The sequence below is a fragment of the Ranitomeya imitator genome, chromosome 5 (genome assembly GCF_032444005.1).
Source record: "Ranitomeya imitator isolate aRanImi1 chromosome 5, aRanImi1.pri, whole genome shotgun sequence".
Lineage (NCBI taxonomy): Eukaryota > Metazoa > Chordata > Amphibia > Anura > Dendrobatidae > Ranitomeya > Ranitomeya imitator.
Genome location: NC_091286.1, coordinates 167,388,735 through 167,403,669, shown reverse-complemented (window position 1 = coordinate 167,403,669; position 14,935 = coordinate 167,388,735). Strand labels below are relative to the sequence as shown.

At 43.7% G+C, this 14,935-nt stretch overlaps 1 protein-coding gene across 1 annotated transcript in view; it reads right to left on the bottom strand.

Annotated features, from left to right (window-relative positions):
* MEMO1 (mediator of cell motility 1) overlaps positions 1–14,935 on the bottom strand; it is a 250,880-nt gene that overhangs the window by 145,569 nt on the left and 90,376 nt on the right. The window contains exons 4-5 of the mRNA XM_069769298.1: positions 6,902–7,014; positions 3,143–3,254 (exon numbers count right to left, since the gene is read on the bottom strand). Coding sequence (XP_069625399.1) covers positions 3,143–3,254; positions 6,902–7,014 — 225 coding nt within the window. The remainder of the gene's footprint in view (positions 1–3,142; positions 3,255–6,901; positions 7,015–14,935) is intronic.

Here is a 14,935-nt window from a genome sequence, read left to right as displayed (position 1 = left end):
TACTATCAAGCAGCCCATATTACAAGAACGATCCACTGGATCAGGAAATCAGTAGATAAACAATGGTTAAACATTGAAGAAGCATTGTCCCCTATACCTCTGCACTCCATGTTATTAGGTCATGCTAAAGATATGACCCCACCTAAATTACAAAATATATTCACTTCTGCTACTTTTAAAATATGGAAGAAAGTTGGCCCATCGCTGGCACCCCATCTCTCACCACTAACTATGGTCACTGACATCGTAGACTCGCTACCCAGTTGTGCGGCCCATATTCCACTTGAGCAATTGATTGTGGATGGGACTCTTCTTCCTCTACAGGATTTACTTCAAATCTCAGGAATCTCAGGTCTAACTTTTCTACAATATGGTAAACTTTCTCATATCATTCGCCTCCACCGCCAATCTATTGACCTTAGTAGATCACTAACCCCTTATGAAACACTATGTGCCAGATCAAAAATACCCACTAAGTCTCTATCGACAATATACCAATCCCTACTTCAATTAGACACCTCAATGAAAAGGGCATACCTAGCTAGATGGGAGAAAGATCTAGCTATTTCCTTCTCAGAGCCTCAAATCAAATATATATATAGAAATTCACATGGTCCCTCTGCCTGTGTGCGCATCCAAGAAAATTCCTTTAAAATTATTTCCAGATGGTACTTAACTCCCAGTCAAATCAAGAAATGGTATCGCTCATCTAACTCTGACTGTTGGAGATGTGGGGCAGATGTTGGCAACTATTTGCACATGTGGTGGTCATGCCAATCCCTTTCCCCCCTATGGAAGGCATTGGCCTCAATCATCCAAGATGTACTGGAGGAAAGCACTCCTTTAAAACCGGAAAACGTCTTCCTGAACCTACCACTGTGGCCAGGAGACGAGAAGGCTTCAAAATTAGCACAATTCATTTTGGCTGCGGGTAAATCCTTGATTCCTTCAAATTGGAACACTAAAATTACACCCTCAATTAAGCAAATTTATCTCAAAATAGACCAACTGTACCGCATAGAGGAACTTGCAGCCAAAACTAACCACTCGTTCACAAAATTTCAAAATATCTGGAACCCTTGGGCCCGATTCAGGACTCAGAATGTATTCCACTCTGCGATATAACTATTAAATAAGAGTACTCATCCCAGTGTGTCCCCCTCTCCACCCCCCCCCCCCCCTCTACCCTCCCTCACTCCTTTTTCTTTTTTTTTTTTTTCTTCTCTTAGTCCCACCTACTTGTTTCTCTTTCTCTTTCTCATCTGTATCTCCTTTTTGTATTGACAATTGACTAATACTACTTCTCTTTATAAGAGGGTAACCGCTTGCCATTTGTCAAATGTTACGGTTTTGATCACCTTTGAGAGATTTAAAACAATACCTTTTAGAGCTGTTCCTTTGTAAAAACCTGATGATCTCTTGATTGCGTTTTTGATCATTATGTCACTTATCTTACTCTCTCAAAATGTTTGTAAATCTTAATAATATGCAATAAAAAGAACATTGAAAGAAAGAAAAGTCAATGGCGCTCCTTCGCTTCTGAGCTCTGCCATGCGCCCAAACAGTGGTTTACCCCCACATGTGGGGTATCGGCGTACTCAGGACAAATTGTACAACAATGTTTGGGGTCCATTTTCTCCTGTTACCCTTGGTAAAATAAAACAAATTGGAGCTGAATTAAATTTTTTGTGAAAAAAAGTTAAATGTTCATTTTTATTTAAACATTCAAAAAATTCCTGTGAAGCACCAGAAGGGTTAATAAACTTCTTGAATATGGTTTTGAGCACCTTGAGGGGTGTAGTTTTTAGAATGGTGTCACACTTGGGTATTTTCTATCATATAGACCCCTCAAAATGACTTCAAATGAGATGTGGTCCCTAAAAAAAAATGGTGTTGTAGAAATGAGAAATTGCTGGTCAACTTTTAACCCTTATAACTCCCTAACAAAAAAAAATTTTGGTTCCAAAAATGTGCTGATGTAAAGTAGACATGTGGGAAATGTTACTTATTAAGTATTTTGTGTGACATATCTCTGTGATTTAATTGCATAAAAATTCAAAGTTGGAAAATTGCGAAATTTTCATAATTTTCGCCAAATTTGTTTTTTTCACAAATAAACGCAGGTACTATCAAAGAATTTTTACCATTGTTATGAAGTACAATATGTCACGAGAAAACAATGTCAGAATCACTGGGATCCGTTGAAGCGTTCCAGAGTTATAACCTCATAAAGGGACAGTGGTCAGAATTGTAAAAATTGGCCCGATCATTAACGTGCAAACCACCCTTGGGGGTAAAGGGGTTAATAACTTAGTGCTTTTGTTTGGCTTATATATTTCATTCATGAAAGCAAATGAGGCACAACGTTGTTTTTGTTTAAAAAACTGCTGAAGGCATTCAGAGCTGGATAGACCTAGTTTAAGGAATTTAGCAGAATCCATGATTTATGGCCTTTGTTCTTGAATCTTTCATATCCTATAGGAAATGTACTTAGCCCTTTCCTTCCTATAGGTGTAATAAAAACTTGTGGAATGGGACCTGAGTCCAGACAAGCCTTGTACACTGACAGATACTGGCTGTGTGTGTTCTTGTCTCCAATGCATCGATCTTAACTGGACCAACACTGGCAGATCTGGAGACCCTTTTAGTCTCATCACAAATTAGCCCTTCCAGGAAAGGTGTTTACACGACAATACTGAAAATCTTTGTTTCCTGTGGAACTCACTATGTTGCCGACCTATACAGTAGTATCAAGATGGCAGTGATGGGGGACTTTGGCAGGTCCCTGGCTTTCTGGAGGTTTGAATGGAGCCAGGGCACATTCCAAAATTTAAATGGTTAATACCTGCGATCTGAGCTCAGCTTCAGCCCCGGCAATTAGACACAGATACTGGCTATGTAAAATTACCAGCATCAACCACGTGTCAAGATCCCTCAGCTACTGATCCCTTTCCACACGCAATCACGTACATGTATAGCATTTGAGTTAAACGAAAAAAAAATATTGTCAAACTGTTTCTAATCACCAAAGAACGAGAAAACCACAGGGTACATATAATAAATGCACAAGTTTATATCATTTCAAATTTACTGAAACTACAACATACTACAAAAAGGTCACTCTGCTTTCACTGTAGCTTACCTTTCCATTGTCTTAGCAGTGTAAGGTAGATGCATTTCGATGCTGTGCTCATCTTCATCGGTCTGTAAAGACATTCGCTCGAACATCCCAGTCTTCCACAGCTCTCCGTAAACTAAAAATATATATCAATGATTTAGAATATTAGAATATGTTATTTGAATGCAAGCAAGTAAAGAAATATAAATGCAGGCATATTCAATATACACTGCTCAAAAAAACAAAGGTGACACTAAAATCCCACATCCTAGATATCACTGAATGAAATATTCCAGTAGTAAATCTTTATTCATTACATAGTGGAATGTGTTGAGAACAATAAAACCTAAAAATTATCAACGTAAATCACAACTAATATCCCATGGAGGGCTGGAGTTGGAATGATGCTCAAAATCAAAGTGGAAAATGAAGTTACAGGCTGATCCAACTTCAGTGGAAATGCCTCAAAACAAGGAAATGATGCTCAGTAGTGTGTGTGGCCTCCACGTGCCAGTATGACCTCCCTACAACGCATGGGCATGCTCCTAATGTGGCGGCAGATGGTCTCCTGGGGGATCTCCTCCCAGACCTGGACTAAAGCATCCGCCAACTCCAGGACAGTCTGTGGTGCAACGTGACGTTGGAGGATGGTGCGAGACAAGATGTCCCAGATGTGTTCAATCGGATTCAGGTCTGGGGAACGGGCGGGCTAGTCCATAGCTTCAATGCCTTCATCTTGCAGGAACTGCTGACACACTCCGGCCACATGAGGTCTGGCATTGTCCTGCATTAGGAGGAACCCAGGGTCAACCGCACCAGAATATGGTCTCACAAAGGGTCTGAGGATCTCATCTCGGTACCTAATGGCAGTCAGGCTACCTCTGGCGAGCACATAGAGGGCTGTGCGGCCCTAGAAAGAAATGCCACCCCACACCATCACTGACCCACTGCCAAACCGGTCATGCTGAAGGATGTTGCAGGCAGCAGATTGCGCTCCACTGCGTCTCCAGACTCTGTCATGTCTGTCACATGTGTTCAGTGTGAACCTGCTTTCATCTGTGAAGAGCACAGGGTGCCAGTGGCGAATTTGCCAATCCTGGTGTTCTGTGGCAAATGCCAAGCATCCTGCACGGTGTTGGGCTGTGAGCACAACCCCATCTGTGGACGTCGGGCACTCAGACCATCATCATTAAGTCGGTTTCTAACCGTTTGTGCAGACACATGCACATTTGTGGCCTGCTGGAGGTAATTTTGCAGGGTTCTGGCAGTGCTCCTTCTGTTCCTCATTGCACAAAGGCTGAGGTAGCTGTCCTGCTGCTGGGTTGTTGCCCTCCTACGGCCCCCTCCACATCTCCTGGTGTACTGGCCTCTCTACTGGTAGCGCCTCCAGCCTCTGGACACTACACTGACAGACAAAGCAAACCACCTTGCCACAGCTCGCATTGATGTGCCATCCTGGATGAGCTGCACTACCTGAGCCACTTGTGTGGATTGTAGAGTCCGTCTCATACTACCACGAGTGTGAAAGCAAAACCAACATTGAAAAGTGACCAAAACATCAGCCAGAAAGCATTGGTACTGAGATGTGATCTGTGGTTCCCACCTGCAGAACCACTCCTTTATTGAGTGTGTCTTGATAATTGCCAATAACTTCCATCTGTTGTCTATTCCATTTGCACAACAGTATGTGAAATTGATTGTCCCACAGTGTTGCTTCCTAAGTGGACAGTATGATTTCACAGAAGTTTGATTTACTTGGAGTTATATTCTGTTGTTTAAGTGTTCCCTTTATTTTTTTGAGCAGTGTATATGTAGCCAGGGTGGCAGTATATGTAAATGGCATACAAGGGTGGTAAATCACAGAAAGTGCAATGTGCAGAAGCAACAATTAAGATAAGTGTATACAAAGATAACACAGTGGTGCTTAAAAGTTTGCGAACCCTTCAGAATTTTCCATATTTCTGCTTATATTTGCCCTAAACATGCATCAGATGTTGACACAAGTACTAATGGTAGATACAGAGAACCAAAATCAAACAAATGACTCTTTTGAAAGGAGTCAAAAAATGCTCATTGGGCCGGATAAGGTTACCAAAAAAAAAGTTTGGACCCCCCCAATCCTCAGTCACATAAGTTATATACAATTGCGGGAAAGTTCAACATCAATATTAACCTCCTGAGGACTAGTCGACCATCAAAGATTACTACAATATCAAGGTATATACAACAGTTTTCCCTATCATGTGCTCCTCTTTTAATTTTTTTTAGAACATGTTGTGAAATACATATACATAAGATTTTTTTTACATTGCATTTTACTATGACCATCAGCTAGCGTCGCATCTTATCTCATATTGGTTTGTAGTTTGTGCTCTGTGAAAGAGTGACTACCAGACTGCTTTGGTGAAGACACAAAAAAGCACAGTGAGGTCAAAAATACTCAATCTGTTGTAAAAAAAAAAATCACAGTAATAAGCAAGTACTTGTCAAAAGATGGAAAAAACAGGGTATTTAGTTGATATGTTTTTTTGCAAAAAAACGTATCAACTAAATACCCGTTTTTTTCCATCTTTTGACAAGCACTTGCTTATTACTGTGATTTTTTTTTTACAACAGAGTATTTTTGACCTCACTGTGCTTTTTTGTGTCTTCAAGTTTTTTGGTCGTGTGTGAACAGGTTCCTACAGACTTGTTCAATGTGCAAGTAGCCCATGTGTTTTCAGGCTGCTTTGGTGGTAGCTTATCTCAGAGAATTGAAGGATCAGCAGTGCAAAATCTAACAAGCTGGTTCCTTCTCTTCCCCAACATCACCTATTGGGGGATGAGTCGAGAGGCCCCGAACACATTGAGGCCCCCAAACACACTGGATATCAATTGGTAGACAGTCTAATGTGTAAGGGGGACCCAGCTCACTGATGGCCCAGAGAGATGCTGACCAATTTCAGTCTGCCGATTGCATTGTTCTCATAGAGAGGGTGTGTGTCTAAGGCTACGTTCACATTTGCGTTGTGCGGGGCTGCGTCGGCGACGCAACGCACAACGCAAACAAGAACGCATGCAAAACGCATAGTTTTGCAACGCATGCGTCCTTTTTTGCCGGATTTTGGACGCAAAAAAAATGCATCTTGCTTCGTCCTCTGCGCCCTAACACTTGCGGCAAAAAAGACGCATGCATCGCAAAACGCATGCAAACGCATGTCCATGCGCCCCCATGTTAAATATAGGGGCGCATGGCGCATGCGTCGCCGCAGCTGCGCCCGACGCAGCCCGGCAGAACGCAAATGTGAACGTAGCCTTAAATGGCCATCAGCAGAACAATAGTTAGGAAGCCAACTCTGCTGTCTCCTCCATAAACAAGAGCGCTAGCTCTGATGAGCACTCCTGCGTTCTTTATAAACGATCCGCTGGCAGACATCTGTGGTTGTGGCTTATCTCGGGCAGAACAAAAAGATCTGCAGAACCAATATGCGACCGACAGTGCTCCCTCATGACCCACCCATACATTTTGGTGTTCAGCTGAGGATTCATGTGTTTTTCATTGGGAGAGAGGCTACCAGACTCTTCGGGCAGTGACATCTATCCAATGAAAACAAAAGCTTCGGAAATCGAAACACCAACTGCTGATCCCTTTCTCCCTCCACAAGATCTGTACATAGAGAATAGTAATGATCCCCAACACATCAGATGGTCAACGAGCCCTGCTGAAACTTGTGGGTTTGTCAGACTTATGTAATGAAGTGATCTATATGCATTACTTGCTCAGCTGACACCTCTGGGACATACCTTTCTGATCAATATGGAGATCATATAGAGGCGTTCTATATATATCCACTGTGGAAAGTGCACATCTAGAAAGAGCCACATGGTGGGAAGGGCCGAGAATGAAAACTCTTCGCCTATATACATTGAAAAAAGGGAACACAACTGATCAATATGTTAGCATATATGGAAACATGGTAATAACAGTAATACAATGAAATCAGCAGACATTGCAGAAATAGAACATTTAGACGGTAGAATTGTGATCAGATAATAATTAGAATCACACTGTGCACTTCAATGTCAGTAGCAAATTTCTAGGTGCACTGGTTACCGGCCCCTTGAACTACCCTGGTTCAGTCCTGTCTAAATATTTTTTCCAATTCTAGATCATATTTCCTAGTGTGTGGCTGTATGATACATATGCATTGATTATTGGTGCAATCATTTTAGAATAACGCTCGATATGCTAACACAGTGAGAAAGTCTCAGGGTGCACAGTGGAGTTCAAATTCTCCGCAGTGAAATTCTCCTGATGAACTGCGGTGAACTTGCCTCTGCACTGGGAGACTTTTTTTTTCACTGTGCTAGCGGGGATCTCACCGGAGGGATATGGCAGCAGCTCATGCATCGGTCGTTGTCAGCCTGGATGGTCTCATCTTGGCACCGTCCAGATTGAAAACTATTAATCCCCAGACATGGATTACGGTGTGGGACAGAACGACGGACAGGTGAGGGATGTTGTTCATTATTTTATTACAGGAGACAAGGGGTTCAATGGAATGGGCGTTATACTCATCTGTTTGTTATTTTTAAATAAAAAAGTAAAACTGTTTTGTTTTATAAAAAAAAACGACTTTACTCTTGCTGTGTCTTTATTTACCATATAACTATAGCATTAGTAATGAATAAATGTCTTCTAGACTCCTCCCCATTACTAAGCCGTGGGCTTGATGTCAAATGACAATATAAAGGTGACATGCACCTCACTTACCACCACTAAAGTTCAAGTGGGAGGAACCGGGCAAAGCACCAAAATTGGTGCAGCTAATAGATGTGCCCTCTCTGGGAGGCTGCGGGCTGCTATTTTTAGGCTGGGGGGGCAATATCTATGGCCCCTTACCAGCTTGAGAATACCAACCCCCAGCTGTCTGCTTTAAATAGCTTGGCTTCTTGTCAAAAACGGGGGGACCCCCATGCTTTTTTTTTTTTTTTTTTAATTATTGATGTGAGTTTTGCCTAGCTGGTTATCAAAAATACAGGGGAACCCATGTTGTTTTTTTTTCTTTTATTATTCACTTACAGCGCAGGCGCCGGCTGATGAATACACCCATCAGCAGCTCCTGCTCTCACTGTTGTTAGTGCCAGCAGGCGTCGGCTGATGGGAGCAGTAATGGAATCAGATGACACCAAAGACCGGAGGTAAACTTTATACCTCCGATCATAGCTGCAGGCTCATGCTGCCATTTGACAATGTGAGAACCGCGGCTGTCTGACCGGTGGTGATTTTAACACCGATCAGCAGCAGTGTTTGTTGCGCTGTCATATGCATGACTGCACAGCAAACACCCGGTGTTCAGGGGGCCGAACCCAAACAGTAATCAGGGGGCCAAACCCAAAGAGTAACACGGACATCCCGGTGAAGTCTGTGCCCGAACAGTAGATGTTCGGTACAGGCGCTGAACTTTACTGTTTGGGTTCGCCCATCACTAGTTCTAACATCAAAACATGAAAGATATTTGTATGGTTGATAGCACTATAGAAAGCCTTCTAATCCAACTGAATACACAGCTAGCACAAAGCCAAGCTCCACTACAAGAGCCGACACAATGTGGGATGGATTACTGAGAAATACGAGAATCCCAAGGACTGTACGTGCAGCTACAGGGGAAAAGGATAATAATGGTGCCTTTGACTGCTGGGGATTTACCAGAGTATTTTACTAGAAATTTTTCAGGGTTTTACCTCCCACAAAAGAGCAAATGAAAGCCAATGCAAATTTTGAAATAAAGAAGCTATTGGCTCTCAAATGTACAATTTTTTTTTTTTAAATCGGTTCAGGTGAACAAAGTTGTTTAACCCCTTTAAGCCTCAGGCCATTTTCGTTTTTGTGTTTCTGTTTTTTGATCCCCTTCTTCCCAGAGCCATAACTTTTTTTTATTTTTCCGTCAATATGGCCATGTGAGGGCTTGTTTTTTGCGGGACAAGTTGTACTTTTGAACACCATTGCTTTATCATAGCGAGTACTGGAAAACTGGGAAAAAATTTGAAGTGTGGTGAAATTGCAAAAGAACTGCAATTCCACAATTGCTTTTTGTTTTGTTTTTATACCATGTTCACCAAATATTAAAACGGACCTGCCATTATGATTCTCACAGTCATTATAAGTTCGTAGATACCAAACAACGTGTATAGGTTCTTTTTTTATTTAAGTGGTGAAAAAAAATCTAAAGTTTGTTAAAAGAAAAAATAAAATTTGTGTAATTTTCCGAGATCCATAGCATCTCCATTTTTTGTGACCTGTGGCTGGGTGAGGGCCTATATTTTGAGCACCGAACTGACGTATTTATCCATATCGTGTTGGTGAAAAAACGTAATTCTGGCGCTTTTACTTTTTTTTCTTGCTATGCCGTAAACAGACAGTCTGAAAGTAGCAATACCAATGTCGGATATCCTCCCTCTGATGTGGGCTCCAGCGATGAGCCCACAAAACAGCTGACATGTGCCCGCAATAGCCGCGTTTGGAATCGCGGCTATTAACTAGCTAAATGTCGCTGTCAAACACGGACAGCGAATTTAAATGGCACTTCCGACAATCGCGCCGGAAATTCGCACACCGGTGACCCGAGTCACGTAATCGCGGGTCACCAGTGTGTTGGCATGACAACCCGAGGTCTCCTTGAGACCTCTATGGTTGTCACTGCCAGATTGCTGTGAGCGCCACCCAGTGGTCGGCACTCATAACAACTCAGCAATTGTACTACATAGAAGCGATCTGACCATCGCTTCTATGCAGCAGAGGCGATCAAGTTGTGCCAGCTTGCCAAAAGTAAAAAAAAAAAAAAGTGTTTAAAAATATAAAAAAATACAAAAATATAAAAGTTCAAATCGCCGCCCCTTTTGCACCATTCAAAATAAAACAATAAAACAATAAAAATAAAATCAAACATACACATATTTGGTAACGCCGAGTTCAGAATCGCCCCATCTATCAATAAAAAATGGATTAACCTGATCACTAAATGGCGTAGCGAGACAAAAAGTAACACCAGAATTACATTTTTTTGGTCGCCGCGATATTGTATTAAAATGCAATAACAGGTGATCAAAAGATTGTATCTTGTTAAATATTAATTATTGGCTTATTCTTATTCTCAATTCTGTACTAATCACATTGCCTTTCACTGACATTACATATTTTTCCTCTATATTTAGCTCAGAGTAAAAGTTAACACCATATAGAGAGAACAAGTGCTCTATGGGACATCTGATCACCTGTGCTACACATAGCAGGGCTTCAGACCCGCTCTGTGTAGCAGAAATGCTCACTTGCTATAAGTGGCAACAGCTGGGCGGTGCTCATAACAATTTGGCAATGACATCCATAGGGTTCTGCCCTAGACCCTGGGTTGTCATGCCAACCAACTGGTGACATCTGTCTTGTGATACGGGCACCTATGGGTGGCATTAGTGATGCACTTACGGCTCGATTGTGTTAAATGCTGCAGTGAGATTGACAGCGGCATTTAAGAGTTTAACATCCATGGGTGGATCACGATTCCACCCGCGGCTGTTAGGAGCACATGTTAGTTAACATGTACCAGAAAAGAAGTGGGCTACGTGCCGGATCCCACATCAAAAGGAGGCCCGGCATGCGCCGTGCATGTATGGCGCATGTCGTGAAGGGGTTAAACACTAATGACATGATAAATATGTCACATTCTAATAAGAAATCATACTTTATTATTTATTATGCTTTGCTTATATAACACTATCATATTCCACAGTGCTTTACATACATTATCGCTGTCCCCAATGCGGCGCACAATCTAGGTTCCTTATCAGTATATGTTTGGAATGTGGGAGGAAACCGGAGTACCCAGAGGAAACCCACGCCAACATGCGGAGAACATACAAACTCCTTGCAGATGTTGTCCGTGGTGGGATATGAATCCAGGACACCAGCACTTCAAGGCTGCAGTGTTAACCTCTGAGCCACTGTGCTGCCCTTTTGCACAGTTACTCAATAGTCTATGACTTATACTTCTATATGTAAACGATTTTCAAAAACACTTAAATGAGAAAAAAAATAATAGAAATACTGTGGTTACTCTGTTCAGGCTAAAGCAAAACCATAGGCAACATATGGCGTAGAAGGAAAGTCAGCTATTTTCTGGGCAATGCTGACCTCTACTGGTGGTTCTGAAGTACTGCAATATAGCTAAAAACTGGACAAAGTAACAATTGAATTTGAACACACTATGTAAATACTTTTATGCCCAAAAAGTGGTATATTTATTGGCCAACAAGAAAAATTATATTTGCAAGCTTTCAGTGCACAGAGGCTCCTTCATTGGGCAAGTTTACAATTGAGTTACTGAAATAGGAGCACAACATTTAAGAGATGTTATAACAGGACATTTGACCTTTGCAGTGATGTTTCTTCTTGTAGAGAGTGACAAGCTAGGCCTGGAATACCAGTGTGTGGAGACTTATACTCCATGCATGCTCCCTCTGGGATATTAAATATGCAAATTACCTCTACAAATTGGAAGAGGACATGCTCTCTAGTGCCACCTATTGGACATTTGTGCATAGGGTGGATGGGATGATGAATCACCCCAGACTAGTGTTAAGTATTCCGATACCACAAGTATCGGGTATCGGCCGATATTTGCGGTATCGGAATTCCGATACCGAATTCCGATACTTCCCGCGTATCGGATACCGGAATCGGAAGTTCCCAGAATTCAAGCTGCACGCAGTAGCCAATGAGGAATGAATGGAAGTGTGGGCACATCCTGTTTAGCATGGTGGGCATGTAAGTACTGGCAAGGCTGTGATTGGCTGCTGAAATGATGTCACTCTGGACTATAAAAAACGCTGCCGCCATTTTGCGCTCACTCTGCTGTGATTTCAGTTAGGGACAGGACGCTGTGTTCTAACTGAGGGCCAGTAGAGATAGCTAATTGCTTTATTTTGCTTTCCCAAGGCTAATTTAGCAAACGCTGTGTGTTGTTCACTGTTCACCTTGCTCTTGCCTTGCAGCGCTGTTTTAACAGCGTTCTGCAAGGTCTCTGTGTGTGTGTGTGTGTGTGTGTGTGCAGCTCACTCTGTAGTCTGTGTGCAGCCATATACCCGGTTGTATTCAGCTCAGGGGGGTTCACACTGCCTCATACAGTTCTATCCATTGTCCTTTTTTGCTCATAGTGCAGCCTGCTGCACATTTTTTCTAAAATTTCCTATTAGTGTTTTTCCACCCGTCTCTAGCTAAATTGTGGAAAAACACTACATAGGATAACCTAGAGGGGGGTTTTTGGGCCTTGCAGCGCCGTTTACGGCTGTCTGCACGGTCTCCGTGTGAGCGCAGCTCGCCCTGTAGTCTGTGTGCAGCCACAGCCGGTTGTATTCAGCTCAGGGTGCGTTACTGCCTCATACCGTTAAATAACTTGTCCTTTTTTTTTAAATAGTGCAGCCAGTTGAAAATTTTTTTAAAAATTTCCTATTAGTGTCTTTCCACCCGTATCCAGCTAAATAGTGGAAAAACACTACATAGGATAACCTAGAGGAGGGTTTTTGGGCCTTGCAGCGCCGTTTACGGCTGTCTGCACAGGCTCCGTGTGAGCGCAGCTCGCCCTGTAGTCTGTGTGCAGCCACAGCCCGTTGTATTCAGCTCAGGGTGCGTCACTGCCTCATACCGTTGAATAACTTGTCCTTTTTTTCAAATAGTGCAGCCTGTTGAAAAAATTTTTTTAAATTTCCTATTAGTGTCTTTCCACCCGTCTCCAGCTAAATAGTGGAAAAACACTACATAGGATAACCTAGAGGAGGGTTTTTGGGCCTTGCAGCGCTGTTTACGGCTGTCTGCACGGTCCCCGTGTGAGTTAAAGTTGCTCTGTAGCCCGATCTGCAGAGAAAAAAAAGTAAAGTTCACCAAACACCACTTAACACTTGTGTAGGCCACATTTTATCAATAATAAAGTCTAGTCCACACTTTACAACATTAGTGTTTCTTACACCTGTTAGGAGGAGCATTTCAGGAATAAGCACACTAAGGCCTTAGTACTTTTCTGCTTATCTTTATCTGTCAACCAAGATGAAGAGGGCAGGGAGTAAGGCACGTGGGCGTGGAGCAGGGAGAGGAGCAGGGAGAGGACGTGGTGATTCTGTGCCTGCTGCGGGCACCGGTTACTCGTCATCACTCAGTTTCAGCAGGGAACAGTCCTTCATGCGCAGCTTTGTCGGAGAGCGCCGTGCACTTCTGCTGCGTGAAGATCAAATTGAAGCCGTTGTCGGATGGATGGCAGCTAACGCATCGGCATCGACTTCAATTAGTGCCACATCCTCTCAGGCACAGACCACTGGAGAGCAGCCAACTGTATCTTCACCACCGGCCAAATTGGCCAGGCAGTCAGAGAGCCCAGGACAGGAGCCGTCTCTACTTCTGTTCTCTGAATCTCTTGGCTTGGAAACAGGGGGCCAGCCAAGCAGCATTGGAGAAATGGAAGAAGAGGCAGTGTGCAGTGATGCCCAACAGCTTTGTCTCTCTGACTCTGAAGAGGCGGGTGGGCCAGTGCCTGCGGTGACCACAGCGCAGTACGCATCTGATGATGAAACTCAGGTGCCGCTTTCTGGTGCGTACTGTGCTGCCGAGACTACCCAGGAGGAGCAGTTGGTGGCAGAGGGTAGTGGAGATGATGAGGTCCTTGACACATCGTGGCGTGAGGAACAGGAAGGTGGTGGGAGCAGCTCTGAGGAAGAGATTCCCCTAACGGGCCAAAGAGGGAGAGGGAGGGGGAAAACTGCGGAGCCTGTAGCCTCCACTTTGGCACCCATTAGGAGCCTGTCTCTTTCAAAAGCCAAAAAGGGTGCTTCCAAGACTTGCAGTGCCTGGTCCTTTTTTGACACAGTTGCAGATGACATTTGTTTTGTCAAATGCAAGCTGTGTCATCAGAAAGTCAAAAGAGGTAAAAGTGTCAGCAACCTCAATACCACAAATATGTGGAAACATGTGCGGACCAGGCACGCAGTGGAGTTACAAAAACACACTGAAGACCTAGGCCAACGAACAGCGGCAGCTACCACCTCTTCAGCTCGTGTTGCCTCTTCCTCCAGCTCACGCACAGCTGGTGTGGCTTCCTCCCAGGATCGCCATGGAAGAACCTCTGGCACTGTTGTCCAGAGACCTAGTGTAATTTCACCCACAGCACCACATTCCCAGTCATCCTCACACTCCCAGTCTACTCTACAGCCATCGGTAGTACAGGCATGGGAGAAAAGGCGGGCATTCTCGGCCAACCACCCCCGAGCACAGGCTCTGAATGCAGGCATTGCCAAACTTCTGTCACTGGAAATGCTCTCATTCAGGCTGGTGGAGACTGACAGCTTCCGTGACTTGATGGCATTGGCAGTCCCACAGTACAAGGTGCCCAGCCGCTTTTACTTCAGCAGGCAAGCTGTCCCTGCCCTGCACAAGCATGTGGAGGGACACATAAAACACGCGCTACTGAACGCCGTCAGTAGCAAGGTCCACCTCACCACCGATGCGTGGACCAGTCAACATGGACAGGGGCGATACATTTCTCTCACTGCCCATTGGGTTAATGTTGTTGAGCCAGGTACAGATCGTGCGAGTGGCGCAGGACGTGTCCTTCCCACTCCAAGGATTGCAGGAATCCAGTCTGTACGCGTTGACTCCTCCTCATACACAAGTTCCTCGGAATCATCGCTGCAGGAGCCGTCACAGTCCACCTCCACATGGGCCCGTGAACGTTTACCTGTTATGACCGACATGAGCACAGCCGTGGCCAAACGTCAACAGGCCGCCTTGAAACTAGT